The sequence below is a fragment of the Cucurbita maxima genome, unplaced genomic scaffold, assembly GCF_002738345.1.
Source record: "Cucurbita maxima cultivar Rimu unplaced genomic scaffold, Cmax_1.0 Cma_Scf00001, whole genome shotgun sequence".
Classification (NCBI taxonomy): Eukaryota; Viridiplantae; Streptophyta; class Magnoliopsida; order Cucurbitales; family Cucurbitaceae; genus Cucurbita; species Cucurbita maxima.
Window position 1 is genome coordinate 587,589 of NW_019272017.1, and position 19,561 is coordinate 607,149.

General features: G+C 39.0%; 4 protein-coding genes across 7 annotated transcripts; 3 read left to right on the plus strand and 1 right to left on the minus strand.

Moving 5' to 3' along the window:
- Nucleotides 1-1,040: 1,040 nt before the first annotated feature.
- Nucleotides 1,041-2,205, plus strand: LOC111491710 (PRA1 family protein B3-like). Its single transcript, XM_023140705.1, has one exon. The coding sequence runs from the start codon at nucleotides 1,161-1,163 to the stop codon at nucleotides 1,806-1,808; it is 648 nt and encodes a 215-aa protein (XP_022996473.1). The 5' UTR covers nucleotides 1,041-1,160; the 3' UTR covers nucleotides 1,809-2,205.
- A 2,693-nt stretch (nucleotides 2,206-4,898) lies between these two features.
- LOC111490675 (probable leucine-rich repeat receptor-like protein kinase IMK3) lies at nucleotides 4,899-8,179 on the plus strand. 2 transcript variants are annotated; one of them, XM_023139227.1, is made up of 3 exons: nucleotides 4,899-7,010; nucleotides 7,107-7,749; nucleotides 7,810-8,179. In XM_023139227.1, the coding sequence occupies exons 1-2, from the start codon at nucleotides 5,078-5,080 to the stop codon at nucleotides 7,730-7,732; spliced, it is 2,559 nt and encodes an 852-aa protein (XP_022994995.1). In that variant the 5' UTR covers nucleotides 4,899-5,077; the 3' UTR covers nucleotides 7,733-7,749; nucleotides 7,810-8,179. The 2 variants fall into 2 exon arrangements, with proteins under 2 accessions (XP_022994995.1, XP_022994988.1); XM_023139220.1 differs by having other exon boundaries at nucleotides 7,107-8,179.
- Nucleotides 8,018-10,952, minus strand: LOC111490930 (sorting nexin 2B-like). Its single transcript, XM_023139591.1, has 5 exons — nucleotides 9,680-10,952; nucleotides 9,161-9,370; nucleotides 8,725-8,985; nucleotides 8,376-8,462; nucleotides 8,018-8,282 (listed from the first exon to the last, which is right to left on the minus strand). Exons 1-5 carry the CDS (start codon nucleotides 10,676-10,678, stop codon nucleotides 8,202-8,204), a joined length of 1,638 nt encoding a protein of 545 aa, XP_022995359.1. The 5' UTR covers nucleotides 10,679-10,952; the 3' UTR covers nucleotides 8,018-8,201.
- A 1,640-nt stretch (nucleotides 10,953-12,592) lies between these two features.
- Nucleotides 12,593-19,214, plus strand: LOC111490480 (SNF2 domain-containing protein CLASSY 1-like). 3 transcript variants are annotated; one of them, XM_023139132.1, is made up of 8 exons: nucleotides 12,593-12,822; nucleotides 12,935-13,006; nucleotides 13,168-13,243; nucleotides 13,519-13,633; nucleotides 13,913-14,163; nucleotides 14,988-16,382; nucleotides 16,478-16,624; nucleotides 17,035-19,214. In XM_023139132.1, exons 4-8 carry the CDS (start codon nucleotides 13,585-13,587, stop codon nucleotides 18,958-18,960), a joined length of 3,768 nt encoding a protein of 1,255 aa, XP_022994900.1. In that variant the 5' UTR covers nucleotides 12,593-12,822; nucleotides 12,935-13,006; nucleotides 13,168-13,243; nucleotides 13,519-13,584; the 3' UTR covers nucleotides 18,961-19,214. The 3 variants fall into 3 exon arrangements, with proteins under 3 accessions (XP_022994900.1, XP_022994892.1, XP_022994909.1); XM_023139124.1 differs by lacking the exon at nucleotides 12,935-13,006; XM_023139141.1 differs by lacking the exon at nucleotides 12,935-13,006 and having other exon boundaries at nucleotides 12,599-12,706.
- The last annotated feature ends 347 nt before the right edge of the window (nucleotides 19,215-19,561 follow it).

A 19,561-nucleotide genomic window follows, 5' to 3' on the forward strand; every position in this document is an offset into this window, starting at 1 on the left:
TTTTTTTTTTTTTTTTTTTTTTTTTAATGCTGCAGAGATCGTCGATCTTGTCGGTAGCAACGGCAGGGGCTGTGATGGTCACCAATGTGAGAGGTACTGTGAGTATTTTGATCACTTTTATATGCTATAAAAATTTGGTACGGATTACATGTTAAACACTCAAAAATATTTTTTCCAAAAAATTATTTCAAGTATTTCTCTAAAAGTGACTTTAAGATTAATTCAATTATCTACTTGTAGCATTTAAATTTCCAAGTTTTTATTATTTGTGAAGAAATAATTATAAATACAAAAAATTAAATTTAAATCGTTACCTGGAATTTTATCATCAGAGTTTAATTAGATTCGTTTTTCAACCTTACGATGGAATTCCATATCTCTTTAATTTTACACGAGAAAAAATGGCATTTTTACTATAAATGTTGTCCATTATTGTTTAAAATGTTTTGCCCATATATTCCTATTTAATTGAGGTCGTAATTATTTATATTTTCTCTTTTATTCCCTTCTTCTTTCTCTGTCTTCTTATCTATATAATTATTCTATGGTTCGAAAGCTTACTATAAACTTAAGCAGTTGAAAAAGTTTTAATTCTTTATTAGTCTTTAGTCGTGACCTCAACTTAAGTGAGACCCAATTTCATGACTTGCACCTTTGAGAGGTCAACTTTGTTCATGGAGGCCAATGACCGCTCCTGTGAAATTAGCATCTTGGTTTTTGGTCTATCACTTAAGTTCATGGTTGAGGATTTCTTTTTCAACGTGGTCTATTACTTAAGCTAGACGATGTCAATCTATTATATTTTTATTTGATGCTTAATGTATCAGTATTATTCGATTCTTAAGATGTTGTTTAACATTGGTTATGATTCAAACGAGATATATATTGAATGGATGCACCGTATGAATATGAGTGTGATCCCGTATGAATATGAGTGTGATCCAAACTATTAATATATGAACCTCATGATCCCTTCTAAAGATATAAAAATAAAATAAAAACTCTGAAGGGCGAAGTTACAACTTGCCCACCTATATATATATATAGACAACCGCGTAAGGGCCTCAATTCCTCTGGGTTTTTCTACGAACAAATAAATTCTCTGAAACCCCGCGGTATTAATTTTGCAGCGTACCGCCAGATCTCACTCTCCTCCACCAATGGCTTCTCCACCGACACTTCCGATTTCCGGCCATCAGTCGGCCACCGGAGCTCCATCTCACCCGCCCATCGCCACCCCGGCCTTCCGCGCATTTCTCTCTCGGTTAACTTCCTCCGTCCGCCAAGGCTTCTCCCAACGCCGCCCCTGGTCGGAGCTCGTCGATCGGAGCTCCTTGGCTCGTCCCCTCAACCTATCCGAAGCCTATTCCCGGATCCGCAAGAACTTTTCATATTTCCGTGTCAATTATATCACTCTCTTGACCCTTGTTCTCGCTTTTTCTCTCCTCTCCCATCCGTTTTCTCTCTTGACTCTTCTTGCCCTCCTCGCGGCTTGGAGTTTTCTCTACATTTTCCGTCCTTCTGATCAGCCTTTGGTTATTCGCGGACGTACTTTTTCCGATTTCGAGACGTTGGTCGGGTTGGGGGTTCTGACTGTGATTGTTGTGTTTCTCACTAGTGTTGGATCGCTTCTGATATCGGCGTCGATGATTGGATTTTCCATTGTGTGCATTCACGGTGCGTTTAGGCTTCCAGAGGATCTCTTCCTTGATGACCAAGAGCCTGCAAATGGAGGGTTCCTGTCATTTCTCGGTGGCGCGGCCACCGCTGCTTCAGCCGCAGGTCCTGCAATTGCAGCGCGTGTATAGCCAGATCCTGATCGGCGCCTGATGGAAGTTTAATTATGGGTTAGTCTTACCTGTTGTACTCTTTGCAATTTGAATTCTTTGGCTGCGGGGAAGATCGTGTTTCTTGTGATCTGAAAGAACAGGATTAGGGTTTGTTCTCTCTTATGTAGATTGTATCGGAAGATTCTGCAAGCTTATAGATCAAATTTTGTTTAGTTTGTTCTATATACAATATCATAAATTGGAGTCGGTATTACTTAGGGCGATTATTACGCAATTCTTTTACCATAGTCTCTCATCTCTTAATCTAAGGCCTGAAGAACCCCATTATCATGTATGTTGCTATTACGGTTATGTTTAATGCCAGATTTTGTTATCTTCTAATGGAATTCAAAGTATGTCATTAATTCGGTTGTTATGGGACTGTTTCCTTTCATGCTGCTCTTTTTATGTAGTTGCTGGATGAATATGGTTGTGTACTGCGCTTCACATCGTGATATTATTACCAAAATGATATGTGTATTTGCAGGGGTTGGGTTGTGGGGGCTTCTGGGAAGGGGTTACACTGTGACGCACCTCTGGTGTACCAGTTATCGTGATGTTCATTTTCTTTGGTAGGAGATTTCGGATTAGATTTCTTTGAATTTAGTGAAATTCATAATTGCTTGCTCTCCAGATTATTTATTCAGGGATCTTGTACAGATTATTTCATGGTTTCATAGTTTCATTGTTACATTCTGCATCACTTTCTTTGAAGTTGTATGGGAAGGGAGTTTTGAGAATGGAAAGGGTAATGGTAGAGGAGAGGGAAATGATGAAGAGAGAAAGAAAAGGGTAACAGTATACTTTGGCCCCTATGTTTTCTCCCCTTCTAGTCCCTTTAATTCACATCTTCACTCTCAAGATTTGGTAGAATTGAAAGTACCTCTTTTATCTTTTTTTATATTTATAAGAAACCTAAATTTCATTGAACAAATGAAAGAATACAAGGGCATATAGAACAACATACCGGAAAGAAAGGAAGCCTGAAAGTACCTCATGTTTTAGTTCAATGAGATGGATTTGCCCATTGTGAACAACCACATGGTTACCCATTTCACATTGCCTCTAACAACCCAAGTGCATTGCTAACCCAAGTTCATTGCTAACGGTTATTGTCCTCTTTGGGTTTTTCCTTCTATGTTTCTCCTTAAGATTTTAAAATGCATATGTTAGGGAGAGGTTTCCAGACCCTTACTAGGAATGCTTTGTTCCGCTCTTCAACCGGGGTGGGATCTCACAATGCCCCACCTAAATAGCTTTCTTGGCTTGAATTGGATTGCATTGTACATGAATGAGTGTAAGTTGTCATGTCTCATCACTTGCAACACAAAGTGGAGTAGTCTGAGAGTTTAGGAACATTGTTGTGATTTGTTATATTGATTAAAAGAGCTCTGTTAGAGTCGGTCTTTTGAGAGAATAATTTGATAGAGTAACAAGCAATACTCGAAGTGCCAAGTTAAAATGGATGTAAGTGTTGCAAGTGATGGGAAGGGTTGAGATCATTCATTGTTTGCCCCCTAAGTTTGTGTTGATTGACATATGTAAACTGTCGCTGTTAGAATGAGGAGCATGAAGTATGGTTGACTCAGGCTTATATTTGGACCCGTGTAGCTTTATTCACATGGTATTATAATTTATAGCTGTGCAAATAAGCGTAAAGTGTTGATTAGAACATATGGATGTAGAGATATACATTTTCTTGTCTGATCACTTGAGAAATGTGTCGCGTTGGTTGTCACTTAATATGGCAGTCATGAAGCAAAGGCATTTTACCACATTCAAGTCGAAGTGGCTTAGGCTAGACACTGAGTTGAGCAAAGACGTGCCTTCACTGAATCTTTTGGTCAAAACTGCTATTATGTAAGTGGGTGATTGTGTTGAGTTGGTGACTTGGTTGGACAAGTTGAGTTGACCTCTATTTCAAAGAACTAATGCTGAAGGGGAACTGGTTTAAGTTATCAAAAATCTTGCAGCAATAAGGGTCATCCCCCTCATACACCTTCCCTTTTCTTCGCAAAACTAGCTTGGCCCTCAGGAGAGTTGCAGAAAATCATCAAGTTTCCATCCCATTTGAGTCTTCCTAGGCTTCACTTGTTGTGTCAGCAACCTGATATGAGTTATATCCAGATAGATTTCGGCTTGTTCAATCCTTCAATTTGCAGGTTTGATGCAATTTTACAGTAGTTGTTGGTTTCAAATGTTTTTCTAGTTCGTGTTCTTGGACGCGTTTGATATATCTCTATGAAGTATGAGAAATCCTACCCCCATAGTTATGTATTTTAATTCTTCTCCTTTTTAAACGTCCAAACCGGTTTGCACATCCACGTTAGCCCCACGATATTGAAAATGTCCTGAAAATTTGTTGTATACTTTACCATGATTAAACAAATAGAAGACAACATGAAAAGAAATGAATAATTTTACCTTTTGAACCAAACGAAGTGAATATAATAATAGTTTTTTTTTTTTTTTTTTTTTTTTTTGAAAAAGACAGAAGAAACTCAAGAATCAAACAAGCCAATTTGGGTCAGCTTCTTTCTAACTTCCTCCCATTTCCCAGGAAGAAAGGTTTGTTTGTGGTGGGTCCCATTATCAAAACAACATTAAGGCATCCAAAATAAACAGATTTGATTTAATTAAGCTGATTCTTGTTGGACTTAGTTACAAGAAGTTTTATGTATAATGTTACAATTTTATGATACACACTTTAACATAAAGATGAGTATCGATATTTTATATGCAACAAATTTAGTCCGTACCGTTTGATATCTAAATGATTTAGATTTAGAATTAAGAAAAAAATTATAGGAATTAAGTTTCTAATTTTGCTCTTTTCCCAAGGAATAATACACTCCCATGTCCTTAGCCGGTGGATCCCATCACTGAAACATGGGGAGATATAGCCGTTGGAGGAGCGGTGTTTCCACTAAACCCCCAAAACCCTCTCTCTCTCTCTCTCTCTCTCTCTCTCTCTCTCTCCCAATTTTCACTCTCCCAAAGCAGTCAAACAAGAGAGAGAAACAAACATCGAGAACCAAAAATATAAATAAAAAATAAAACTAGCCGTTGAGCTCATCAAACAAGAGAGAGAAACACAGAAGCAGAGGAAGAGGAAGAGCCTCTGGTATCTTATTGCAACCCACCAACCAAAATCTCTCCCTCCTCTGTTTCATTCTTGTTTCCATATGCTCCCTTCCGTTCCATTTTCATCTTTTTTCAAGTTTTTCTTTCCTCTTCTTTAGCTTTTCATGGATGAAATCCAAACCCCATTTGATTCCAACTCTTGTTGGAAATACCCACTTGGAGATTTTGGGGTTTTGCTGATGGAAACTGCCGATTGGCTCTGTTTTCCAGGGAAGAATGAGAAGAAACGGAGGTTTTCGAGGAAAACCCCCCATGGGTTTGTTTCTTCTCTTCATTTTGGATTAGTTTTGTTCTTTTTTGTGGTCAGTTTTGTCTGTGTTCAGCCTGTTCTGAGCCAGGATTGGGACGGCGTGGTTGTGACTCAAGCTGATTTTCAATCCCTTCAGGCATTCAAGCAAGAACTTGATGATCCTAAAGGGTTCTTGAAGAGTTGGAATGATAGTGGATTTGGTGCTTGTTCTGGTGGCTGGGTTGGGATTAAATGCGCTAAGGGACAGGTTATTGTGATACAGCTTCCATGGAAGGGATTAGGAGGTAGAATCACTGAGAAGATTGGCCAACTTCAGGCCCTTAGGAAGCTCAGTTTACATGACAACTTCATTGCTGGATCCATCCCTTCTTCATTGGGGCTTCTTCCAAATCTTCGAGGCGTTCAGTTGTTCAACAATCGATTTTCGGGTTCGATCCCGCCTTCATTGGGGCGTTGTCCTCTGCTTCAAACTCTTCACATTAGTAATAATTTGCTCACCGGAACAATCCCATCGAGTTTGGCTAACTCCACCAAGCTCTATTGGCTTAACTTGAGCTATAACTCGTTTTCCGGTCCGATCCCGATGAGTCTCACTCGATCGGTGTCCCTTACTTTCCTCGCTCTTCAACACAACAATCTCTCAGGCAGCATTCCCGACTCGTGGGGAAGCAATGCCACCGAGCGAAACCGGGTGTTTCAGCTCAAGTCTTTGACTCTTGATGACAACCTCCTCTCAGGTACCATACCAACTTCTTTAAGCAAGTTAAGTAAGGTTCAAGTGGTTTCCCTTGGCCACAATAGGCTAAATGGTGGCCTTCCTGATGAACTTAGTAGGCTTTCTTTGCTCAAAACTTTGGATGTCTCTAATAATTTCCTTAATGGAAGCATACCCCAAAGTTTTGATGGATTGAGAAATCTGTCTGTTCTCAACTTGAGTAGAAACAGATTCAATGGTCATATACCTTCAACTTTTGGGAACATTTCAACACTTACTCAACTTGATCTATCTCAGAACAATCTAAATGGAGAAATCCCAGCTTCTCTTGCTGATTTGCAAGCTCTTCAATCCTTAAACGTCTCGTATAACAACCTTTCGGGTTCAGTACCGGGGGCCCTTGCCGAAAAATTCAATGCGAGTTCCTTTGTTGGGAACATTCAGCTCTGTGGGTTCAGTGGTGCGATTCAGTGCCTGTCCCCTGCTCCTTCTCAAGAAGTTCCTGCTCCTCCGCTGGAAAGTTTGACATCCCGACAACGGAAGTTAAGTACTAAAGATATAATCCTTATAGCAGCAGGATCCCTCCTTGTAGTATTGGTTATAGTTTTCTTTGTACTGCTGTGCTGCTTGATAAGGAAAAGAGCTGCTTCAAAAGAAAAGGATGGCGGTGGGGCTGAAGCAGCCGGGGCTGTGAGGACCGAAAAGGGCGTCCCTCCGACGAGCAGTGAAGTTGAAGCGGGAGGGGATGCTGGAGGAAAGCTCGTCCATTTCGAGGGGCAAACGGTGTTCACAGCAGATGATCTTTTGTGTGCAACAGCAGAAATAATGGGAAAGAGTACTTATGGGACTGTTTACAAGGCTACATTGGAGGATGGAAGTCAAGTTGCAGTAAAGAGGTTGAGAGAGAAGATCACTAAGAGCCAGAAGGAATTTGAAGCAGAGGTCAATATACTTGGAAAGATCAGGCATCCAAATCTTCTAGCTTTGAGGGCTTATTACTTGGGACCTAAAGGAGAAAAGCTTCTTGTTTTCGATTACATGCCGAACGGGAGCCTTGCAACGTTCCTGCACGGTAACTGAAAATTTCATATCTTGTTTTACGTCTTTAAGGTAATAATGTGTGTATGTACCGTAAGCTTGCTTGCTCTAACTTCTTTGAAATCTACAGCTCGTGGACCGGATACATTCATCGACTGGCCGACGAGGATGAAGATAGCTCAGGGTATGACTCGTGGCCTGTGTCACCTTCACGCACACGAGAACAGCATCCATGGAAACCTAACATCCAGCAACATTCTACTTGATGAGTACATAAATGCTAAGATTGCAGATTTTGGCCTGTCAAGGTTGATGACTGCTGCTGCAGGCTCAAATGTGATAGCAACTGCAGGGGCACTCGGGTACCGAGCGCCCGAGCTCTCAAAGCTGAAGAAAGCAAATACAAAAACTGACATTTACAGCCTGGGAGTGATCATATTGGAACTCCTGACAGGAAAGTCCCCGGGCGAAGCCATGAACGGAGTCGATTTGCCACAATGGGTTGCATCAATTGTCAAAGAGGAGTGGACTAATGAAGTTTTCGATATGGAACTAATGAGGGATGCCTCTACCATTGGAGATGAGTTGCTGAACACGCTAAAACTCGCTTTGCATTGCGTCGATCCATCACCATCGGCAAGACCAGAAGTTCAACAAGTTCTACAACAACTGGAGGAGATTAGGCCAGAAACTGCTCCCAGTTCTGGGGACGACGGAGCTGGAGGAGGAGGAGGACCCCCTTCAACAAGTGAGTGAAAAAGAGCTGCTGGGCTATATATCCAAATAGGCAAGCAGAGTGACTTCAACAAGTGAGTGAAAAAGGGCTGCTGGGCTATATCCAAATAGGCAACCAGAGTATTAGTTAGTTAGTTAATTAGTGGATAGAACAAGAGTGCCTTCAACAAGTGAGTGAAAAAGGGCTGCTGGGCTATATCCAAATAGGCAAGCAGAGTATTAGTTAGTTAGTTAATTAGTGGATAGAACAAGAGAGGCTTCTGTGATTCTTTCAATTCTTTTAAGGGTGTTTTCTGCGAGAGTAAATTAATTTGCAAGTAGTTTTTATTGAATACAATATATTTTAAACTCAAAGATATAGAGTTTACAAGATCATCATGAACAAACGTACGTACACCGAATCGCTCGAACTAAAACTACAAGAAACTCCTCATAAATGCAAAAGGTATATGTTTGTATACATACTTGGAAAAAGCTACAATCATACTTTTCAGCTGCTCTCTTTTACATAACCTCTAGTTTCTTCTGCAAGATTCTCCCAAGCCTTTGCCATTTTCTCTGCATATCCCACCTGCAAAAATGAACTTTGAATTAAGGTACTCCAAACCGGTTACATGACGAAAGCTCGCTTTCGGTTGTGTAAATGTTGTCAAAATAATCTAACCTGATTAAGGACAAAGCCTTTTAACATATTCGTGAAGTCTTCTTGCATCTCCCAGTCGAGCCTCTCGAGCTCACTCCTATTGTTTTCCTGCACACAAATTATACTTATACTTAACACTTCATGCAGCTCTCTAGAACCAAAAGATCTCAAGCATCTGAAGACTATAATTTCAAACAATTTCAGCCAATTACAGACACACATATGGGTGGTATTTGTAATACGGATGCCTTGATGTGTAACTGGGTGCGTTCGATTTTCCATGTAATCATCTTTTATCGTCCAAAGTGAAATACTAAGTAGAAATAACACATACAGAAAAATGGGACAAACAAGAGGCAATCTAATCTACCTTGATGCGGTCATATTCTCTTACTGCACGAGTCTTAGCATCCTCTGTAACATGCACAGTATCTTTCAACTCTTCAATTTTCCGCAACCTGGACCTGTCTCCACCAAATATCTTGGACGAAGCAACCTCAAGCTTCTCGATCCTCGTTTGCAAGGAAGATAGATCTGATGAAAGGGTCTGAACTGTCAGCAGCGCACTTGCTCGGTCAGAAAATGCACCGTTGACAGCTAACATAACTCCAAGATAATCGTGAAGCTTATCCTGCAATGGATTCACGAAAGAACAAGCAATTGATGGAGTCAGTCTCCTTCAAAGGGTAATGTTTGGAAGTTTAAAGAACTTTCAAAATCGCTTAATCAATCATTTCGATACGAGTTTTATAACTTTCCAAAGTGTGGCATACTAATTCATCTTGCAACAATTTCTTAGCACTTACCAAATGCTTCACTGTTTGTGAATTTAGTTCTCTATACAATCTGCTAGCTTTAACAGCAGCAGTGGCCAAATTTTTCATGTCAGCAGCTCGTACTCTTTGAGACTCGAAGATAGCTTCTTCAGTCTCAAATTTGGACAACTTTACAAATGCTAAACCCAATTCTCCCATTGTCTCTCCGATGTCTTGCTGAGCTTTCACGAGTGATTCAGCCTTCAAAACAATGGTATATACACAAGCAACATTACTAGAAAGTATAAAGAAACGAGCCCCATTTATTTTCTCAATAAAAAATGAAGGGCATTCAGCAATATATTTCAGAATTAATCACAACTTAATCCTATTCTTCCTAGCAGAAATTTTGTTTTCCAACGTAAATCAAGCTGGACAAGAAAACTGAAGTTCAAGATAGCTTCTCAAAATGTTTATATCACTCCTAATCCAAACGCCAGAATATCTAAAATTCTCTAGTTTATACAAGATAGAGATAAGTATGAAACCTTTATAGCACAAGATTCACACCTGTAGAGACACATCGATAAGTTGCTGTTCAATGTCCATTAATTTCTCTTTCTTCTCCAAAAACTCCTTATCTTCTTCCACCACCATCGGCTTGGCCCCAACCCAATCGTTTGACATTGATTGCTTCAATTCCTTGAAGATCCTCAACAAATCTCTGCCCCCTTTTGCAGGTTTTGCCACTTCCTGCAAATCCGCCGCCGCAGTTGGTTCCCCAAATAGCTGCCTCGGCAGCTTCACCGCTCCATCAAGCATCCTTGAAGCTACATCAGTGCTTCTGACTAATGGCAATGACCCCTTTGCCTCCAAAAACATTCTCAACTCCTCACTTTTCCGAATTACTGGATGCAATGCCAATTTCCTCAAATACTTCTCTAATGCAACCCTCCTCTGCTCCACAAACTCCTGTTTCTGCATCATTTGGCTCTCCACCACGTTCTTATCCGGCCTCATCGGTATGAAAAACCCACGGTACGTCTCCAGCAACCGATCAGACAATGCGACAACATCCTTGAAACGCCTTCGAACACCAAATTCGGATCCAGGTCCCCCGTATTCAGGAAGATTCGTCCTCGTCGTAATCAGATACGTGTAAAAACCACTTCCACCGGGAATCAACGAATTGTTCAGCTCATCCATTTTCTGCGGATCCGAAACCGAAATACTCAAGAACTCAGAGCTCAAAGCGTTCGCTGTAGTAGAGAAGTCAGGGCTACCATCGCGACCATTGGACGATGAATCAAAAGACGTGAAAATCGCCTCAGCATAAGAAGGAGGCTCAAGAAACGAATCGAAAGGCGAATCAGGGCTTTGACGGTCCGCATAAGAGGGCGACGACGAAAGCAAGGGATCGTAGTTAATCGTCACCGGCCGACTCAATTGACTGTTCCGACCTTGAGATTGGGTGACGGGAGGATCGTCAAGAACCAAACTCTCCATTTCTTCACGAGACGAGTGGAGGCCCGCCTCCTCCTCCTCCTGATCTCCATTACTCATCATCATATCGAATCGAACAACGAGAGAATAACATAAAAACAAACGAGATTAGGAAAGTCAACAAAAAAAAGGCCTAAATCAACACAAGATTCATCAAATTTGTACTCTTAACATCATCGAATTCGAAGAACTAGTGGGGCAAACGGTGGGTAGTTGAAAGAAATGGAAGAGCATACGAAAATTTTCCCCGCATATGGAGACGAGCGAACACGGGAGCCGGGCAGTGAGTCACCACGTGGGTGAGAATAAGATTACGTAGAACTCGAGGGTTATCGAGGGATTCAGACTGAGTCGACTCAGTGTACGGGTTTGCCGAGTTGATGAATGTTTTAACTCGTGGATTTTTTTAGCGAGTCAGGTGGGATTTAAAGAAGACAAAATATTGTTAAAACTTCTTCACCTTATCCATTTTAGATTATTTTTTTCCGAATTAAATATTTTATGGAGATTTTATAAAAATATATATATAATTTAATCTATGTAATTTTAAATATTAGAATTATGCTTGTACGACAATTTTATCCCACGATAAACCATAACTTTATGAGATAATTTATTGGCTACAATCAAACGAATCCTGTAGCATAGACACGAGCGACTCTGATGCTCGAGTGAACTCGAATGGATGGATGTTCACGATGTCTCGATGAGATGATTGACACATGGATTAATTCCCAATAGTTGTGTCCGAGCAAGCCAAGAGGTTGATGTGTCCCAAGACATGAGATGACATCATGATGCATGGATCGTGTTGTTAAGAACTGAGATGAAAATGAGATGTGGCATTGTTGTGTTGCAACGATTGAACATGCAAACACATACATTGTGTGTGGCTAAATAAGCTTGAATTTCGCACAAACGATGTCTGATGGTTTGATGAAGCCACAAAACTGCCCGAATAATATGAGTAGAGCTTTGAGTTCCCCTTAAGGTTGGTCGTGAGCGTGATAGTTAGAAGAGAGGTGAAAACAATCATCAATAATCTAATCGAGTGAGATCAAAGATAGATAAATAAATACAGAGAGAACGTCAATAAACAAAATTAGAAAGAAATGGTTTGATTTCAATAATCTAATCGAGTGAGACCAAAGATGCTACCATGTTGACGTTTGATTTCTTATGATTTCTTAGTCATTTTTTAAAACAAAAAAATATATCTTTAACAATTACCTCATTAAAATTTTAAAACATTAACTTAATAATACTATTTGATTTAAATTATTTTACCTAAAAAATTTAATTCTTAAATTTTAATATGCAACGATTTAATTTCCATGTTTTTAAAATTTATAGCTATTTTTATTCTTTACCATAAAAGATGGATCAAATTAAATTCATTTTTGATTACGTACGAATTTGGTATTTTCTTATAAATATATTTAACCACCGCTCAATTTATAGGTTAAAAATATCCATTAAATCTAAATTATTATAAATTTAAAAGTGGGTTATTACGTAAAAAAAAATTTAAGAATTAAATTTAGTACCCTTTTATCCTTCAGTTAAAAAGTACAGTAAATGTAATAAATGTTAAAAGTATAAAAAAGGAAGCGTTGAAACTCGAAACTTAAAAAATTACTGCTCCGAAAAGGGTAATTTAGGGGGGAAAAAATTACGGAGGAGGTGAAAAATTGGGAAAAAAGGAAGAAACTTAGGTGGACAGATTTATTGGTTGTTTCGACTTACAATCCCAATTTCCAACCAAAAACCAACGCCACAAGTTTCTGATCACACGTGGCCGTTCTCAGGCTTATCTCATCAATTTCATCATCTGGACCCTCAGATTCCCTTCCCATCACGTCAATCTAAGCCCTCTGATCTTCCATTTTTCTATTTCCCAAATTACCCTCTCCCTCTTTCCTTATTTACACTCCCCCGCCTCTTTGCCGCTACTAGTCTACGGCCCTCTCTTTTTTTTACCATTCATGCAAAGTAATGGAACGGATTCCGAGGAGCTTTTTAGCACTTTTGGGCTTTGGATTGCTCCGCCTCAGTCACTTCACTCCCCTCTCTCTCTCCCTTTCGAGCTTTCAGGTATTTCTCTCTCGTTTTCGCATTGCATTTCCACCTCTGTTCGTCTCGTTTTTGTGGCGGTACTCGTCCGCCGGGGGATGATCGCCACCGGTTGAGTTCCTCTTGTGGTTAATCAGGTCTGTGATTTGATCGGACTTTGTTTTCTCTCGATTTTTGTTTGGATTGTTTTTGGTGTGGAGTGTGATTGCGGTTACGATGATGGTGATGAACGGTGTGTATTTTTTCAAGGAGGATGATTGTTTTTGTAATGGCGACGGTTAATTGTTGATTGGTCTTGTTTGTTTTCAGCTCAAATTATAGGTATTTTCATGCCTGTTTGTGTTTTTCTCTCTTTCTGTGTTTTGTTTAATATCTCTGTTTCTGTCGATTATGGGGATACTAATTTCTTCTGTGTTTCCAGCCGACGGCATTATTATTGAACGGTTCTCCATTTTCACTGATGATGGGATTGGTGTTTTCAGGAGTGGAGCAGTGAAAATCAGCTACATGACGATGACCTTGCTTTTCGTGTCATTTTCGATTTTTTGCTGAATTTCTGTAAGTTTACATGATTGAATGATGGGAGGGTTTTTTTCCGAATTAACTTCGCAGGATTATCTTTTAAAATGAAGCTATGATTAGTGTTGTAACGTCTGAAGTGATAGTGGGCTGTGAACTTTGCGCAGAAGGTTTAGAAATACGAAGGGGATTTTTTTAAAGAAAAAATTATTAATTGAGTACCATTTTTGTAACTGCGATGATTCTTACGTTGTGCAAGACTACATAAGAGCAGAGTTATTAACATGGGTTCTTGTTGGGTTTCATTCTTGCAGATAATCGATTTGTTTTTCTTGGTGGAAATTGTTAAAGCGGCTCTGCTGTTTGGGTGGCGATAAAGGATGGTTAAAAGACGTTTATATGAATTCAAGCATCCATTCAATGATTACCGTAATATTTGCCTCTCTCCTTCTTTCTTTTTACGTTCTCGATGTTGCAATGGTAGTAATATGATGACCTCCAACTATTTCGTGGTCTCAGATCTGGATGTTAACAATCCAATATCATACATGTTATCTCTGTTGTTCGTACGTCTGATAAATCCTTTCAGATATTGCATAATTCAGTACATTCAGTTCATTAGGGAAATGTCATCTATTTTTTACTCTACCTTCATATGCATTTCCTAAGTTCAACTTTTCAGTTAAAATTCTGATTTCTTTCTGAAAGCTTTCGAGGCGATATGCTGTGGTTCTTGGCAAGCTGCAGAGAAAATAAGAATTAGGAATGGTTCAATCACCCTTCATTTAGTGAATGATCAGTTCATGATTCTGGAAAGAGGTCCTTACACAGACTTCCGCATTAGGTCGAGACAAGCGACTTCATCTGACTGCACCTGTTTTCTACGACCTGGTGTTGATATTTGTGTCCTCTCTTCCTCTCGCAGCACGGAGAATACTGATGTGCAAGGTTCAGAGCCTGTAAGCGACCTTCTATTCAATTTTCTGAGCTATATTTAATTTGCATTTTTTTTAATATAGCATTCCCCCATTATTGTGCTCTAACATATGAAATGTCAGGTTCATGGAGGGATAATAGTTCTTGTTTTTTTCAATCAGTAGAACTCCTTCAACATCAAATTTCTTATGAAATGATTTTGTTTTAGGAAAGTATAACATTTCTTCTAAAACTATATTCTTATTTTGTATCATATTTGTTTCAATTCTGGATTTGATGCTCTTTGTCTGTCCTATTAATTGAAGTTTGATATATTTGAAGTGTTTTTTCTAATGTTAATGCCATGTGTGTGTTCCTTTTCCTATAGCGTTGTTCTGGTTCATTTGAAATGTGTTGTCATTTCTTGTTTGTTAACCATTTGAATAATTTTCAATGGAAATTTGTTAGGCTCATATTATGCCTTTCTTCAAGTTTCAATTTTCTTGTACAGGTTAATTAACTGCAGTTTCTCTGAACTTCTGTCTGTTCATAGATTGCTATTTCTTCTGCTAATGATATCTACATGGTACTTCTGCTATTAAGATTAACATGGTACCTATTATCCAGGAAAGAAAGATAACTTCAAACTGTGTAATATAGACTTTGTTTCACTGCCAGGTCTATGGAAAGAAATGTCAATAATAAACTTACTAAAATACTGAAGTTTCTATTAGACAACACTACAATGTTGAAATGGATGGTGGTCTCATTCACCTAAATTGATTTATGTTTTTGACTCTTGAATGATTTATATTTGGAGAGCTCTTGTTTTTTATCTAGAGCTTAATCAACAGGGTTGCTTTCTTAGGTGTGGATCGATGCTAAAATAAGCTCAATTGAGCGGAAGCCTCATGATTCTGGGTGTTCATGCCAGTTTTATGTCCAGTTATATGCTGCTGATAAAAAACCCCTTGGTTCAGAGAAGGGATCGCTTTGTAAAGAAATCATAGCAATGGGAATTGATCAGATCTTTGTACTTCAAAAGGTTAGGAAACACTTCTGTGAAGGTCAACACTACCGATGGGATTTCTCTGAGGACTGCGCTCTGTTGCCAAAAACGAAACTGCTTCTGGGAAAATTTCTGTCCGATCTTTCTTGGTTAGTAGTAACATCAGCATTGAAACATGTCACTTTTGATGTAAGATCAGTGGATAACAAGATCTTGTACCAAGTGTTGGAAAGTAATCAGAAGGGCACTTCAGTAGCTTCTGACAAGATTTTAAACGTTGTAAACTTTAGAAATGATGAAGGTATGTTTATTCCAATAATACATCAGCTAAATTCATCTGATAGGATTGAGATGTCTCCTGCAGATGATGCATTTGACAGTCAATTGCACTCATTTACTGATCTTATGGACTTGAGGCGTTCAAAACGCCGTAATGTCCAACCCGATCGTTTTCTTGGCTGTGATAGTATCAATGAATCAGAAATTGACTACAGCGGAACCAGGATATATAAAACAGAGCAATTGAATGATGATGATGAGATGACATTACCACTTGCTTACCTGTTTGCCACGAATGCAGGTCCTTCAAAAGTAAAGATGGAAAATGAAAGCAACAATCATTTCAATCAATTGAGTGTACGTGATGATCTCTCTGATTTCAAGAGCAGACTAAGATCATTGGAAATGAGTGATGAAGTAGAAGATAAAAATCAACTTGCTATAGTTCCTGTAATTGATGAACAGCCAATAGCATCTGATCCATATCCTGATGATGCCAATGGTTGTGGTAACTTTACGAAACAGATTACTGAAATGTCAGCTAGGTATTACTACATTAACAATAAACGCAAAGTCCGGAAAAGAAACTCTTCAGACTTTGAAGACGAGAACTTTGAGAATGGTAGCTGGGGAAAGGCTTTGAGTAGTAAAGGTAGGAAGACCAGGTATCATTCCATATGTTATAAAGAGGATGGTTCTCCTAAAGAAAGAACTTGGCAGAAACGGTCCTTAGGTGCAGGTGCATACAAGGATTTGATCAATTCCTTCCTGAAGAATATTGACTCAACAATTCAAAAAGAAGAGCCACAGATAATTGATCAATGGAAAGAATTTAAGAACAAAACTTCCTTGGATAAGAGGAACGAGATGGAACTGCCCTCTAATGAGGAGAAGGAAGAAAACTCTGAGATTGAAATGCTGTGGAGAGAGATGGAAATATCCCTTGCCTCAAGTTACCTTATTGATGCTAACCAGGTAAACTAATTAAACATAAATGATCCTAGATTTGTTATAGTTAAATGGATATTCATGATGATGCTCATTCAGATTGCAAAGATTTGGTTTTACAGGGTTTTAGTAATGGAACATCAGTGGAGCCCGAACAGAAAGAAAGCAAATGGTGCCAGCATGAGTTCAAGTTGAATGAAGAGATAGGGATGCTCTGCCATATATGTGGCTTTGTGAGCACTGAAATTAAAGATGTCTCAGCACCATTTGTAAGTCAAATTCAAAACACTAGAATGCTGAAATGTTTTTATCATATTCTTCAGTAATCTTTCACTCCGCCTATCTTGGCTGGGAAACTTTTGATATCATAGTATTGCTCCATGTGAAACTTTTGATATCTTAGTATCACTCCATGTGCATACTCTTCTACAAATGAAATAATGTGCTGTAGGATATGCTCGTAAAATGTTGTTTTATGATTTGAAATGACATCTATAAGTCTGCATCATTGGTCTATCTGGCCCTCATTTTTCTTTTGTGCAAATTGTTATTTGCATATTTTTCAATTATGTTGTGTTTGATCCCATCCTTATATTGCTTCTAAAATGTTGTAAATTATGGCTGGTGTTCCTTTTTTATGCTACCTCAACAGATATTGACAACTTTTTTCTCTCTATAGATGCAACACATGAGCTGGAATTCCGAAGAGCGGAGGATTGAAGAAAAAGATGAGCACAATACTGACGATGAGGAGGAGATGAATATTTTCTGTGGCCTGCCTTCTTCTGATGGTACCTTATCGGAAGAAAATGACAATGTCTGGGCCTTGATCCCTGAATTCAGAAGGAAATTACATCTCCACCAAAAAAAAGCATTCGAGTTCCTGTGGAAAAATGTTGCTGGTTCTATGGTTCCAGCTCTCATGGATCAAGCATCTCGTAAAATAGGTGGTTGTGTGATATCCCATACACCAGGAGCTGGAAAAACCTTTCTGATCATCTCATTCCTCGTTAGTTACTTGAAACTGTTTCCAGGGAAAAGGCCCCTTGTCCTTGCTCCAAAGACTACTCTTTATACATGGTATAAGGAATTTATTAAGTGGGAAGTTCCAGTACCAATTCATCTAATACATGGTCGTAGAACCTACCGAGTTTTCCGGTCGAACTCAAAACCAGTCACGTTTGCTGGAGGTCCAAGGCCGACAGATGATGTCATGCACATCTTGGATTGCTTGGAAAAGATAAAGAAGTGGCATGCACATCCAAGTGTTCTTGTTATGGGCTATACATCATTTCTTACATTAATGAGGGAAGATGCAAAATTTGCTCACAGAAAGTATATGGCCAAAGTTTTGCGCCAAAGCCCCGGTATCCTAATATTGGACGAGGGGCATAACCCCAGGAGTACTAAGTCCAGGCTGAGGAAGGTTTTGATGAAAGTTGAAACAGACCTCAGAATACTCCTCTCAGGTACCTTGTTTCAAAATAATTTCTGTGAATATTTCAATACTCTTTGTTTGGCAAGACCTAGGTTTGTGAATGAAGTGTTGAAGAAACTAGATCCCAAATTCAAGAGGAAAAAAAGAAAAGCTCCACACCTGCAGGAAGCTCGGGCAAGGAAATTCTTTTTAGATAAGATAGCTCGGAAAATCGATGCAGGTGATGGAGAAGAGAGGCAGGAAGGTCTGAACATGCTAAGAAATATGACAAGTGCGTTTATTGATGTTTATGAAGGTGGAAGTAAGGATGGCCTTCCTGGTTTACAAATTTACACCTTACTAATGAACACAACTGACATACAGCAACAAATTTTGAATAAACTTCATAAGATAATGGCTAAATACCCTGGATATCCCCTTGAGTTAGAGCTCCTCATAACTCTTGGTTCAATCCATCCTTGGTTAGTAAAAACTGCGGTTTGTGCTAGCAAATTTTTCAGTGAGAGGGATCTGATGGAACTAGAAGGATACAAATTTGATTTGAGGAAAGGTTCAAAGGTGATGTTTGTTCTGAATCTTGTGTACCGTGTCGTCAAGAAGGAAAAAATTCTAATCTTCTGCCACAACATTGCACCCGTCAAACTATTCATAGAGCTGTTTGAGAACGTATTTAGGTGGAAGAGAGGCCGAGAAATCTTGGCCCTCACAGGGGACCTTGAGCTATTCGAACGAGGAAAAGTGATGGATAAGTTTGAAGATCCCTTAGGGCCATCCAAAGTCTTGCTTGCTTCAATTACTGCTTGCGCAGAAGGCATTAGTTTGACTGCAGCTTCACGAGTCATCTTACTAGACTCCGAGTGGAATCCTTCGAAGACAAAGCAGGCCATCGCTCGAGCTTTCCGTCCAGGCCAGCTTAAGGTGGTCTATGTCTATCAACTACTGGTAACTGGCACATTGGAAGAGGACAAGCACAAGAGAACTACATGGAAGGAATGGGTGTCAAGTATGATTTTCAGTGAGGCGTTTGTGGAGGATCCTTCTAAATGGCAAGCAGAAAAGATTGAAGATGAAGTTCTTAGGGAGATGGTGGAGGAAGATAGAGTCAAATCGTTTCATATGATTATGAAAAACGAGAAGGCTTCTACTGTGATCAGAGAGAAGGATTAGCCTCACAATATCCTGGTAAGTTATCTCTCTTCTTCTCTGTCTCATATCATATCATATGTATGAATAATGACTGCTTCCTCTCCTCTCATGTTTATTAAATAGATGTTTGTATAATAAGATGAAAATTGTGTTATTCTTTACCAATAATCATCTGTTGTGCAATTTTGAACTTTAGTGGAATTAACTGCATAGTTGTGACTTGATGAACTATTTTCTCAACCATTTTGCTTATAACAAGCTGCTGATCTTGGAAATTCATGTTTTGGGAATTTGATTTGCCATATTTGCTTTACATCTGACACCGCCTCATTCACAACTTTATTAATCTTTTTCATTTAGCTGAAGGGTTTCAATTGTCTTCTCAAAATCACATTTAATTTGCGTTACTTTTCCTCTCTTCTAATTTCTAGATTGTTGACTAATTAGAAAAAGTTATCTAATGCTTTTATACTAATTGTGGTGTTAAGCGTGATTGTGTTAATTATATCTATTGATACTGATGTACGATTTTATGTCTCCTTTATGTTCATGCTATAGGTTACAACGTGGAGACTATTTAAAGGGCCACTAACTAACCTTTAGTATCAAACTTTCTATAGAT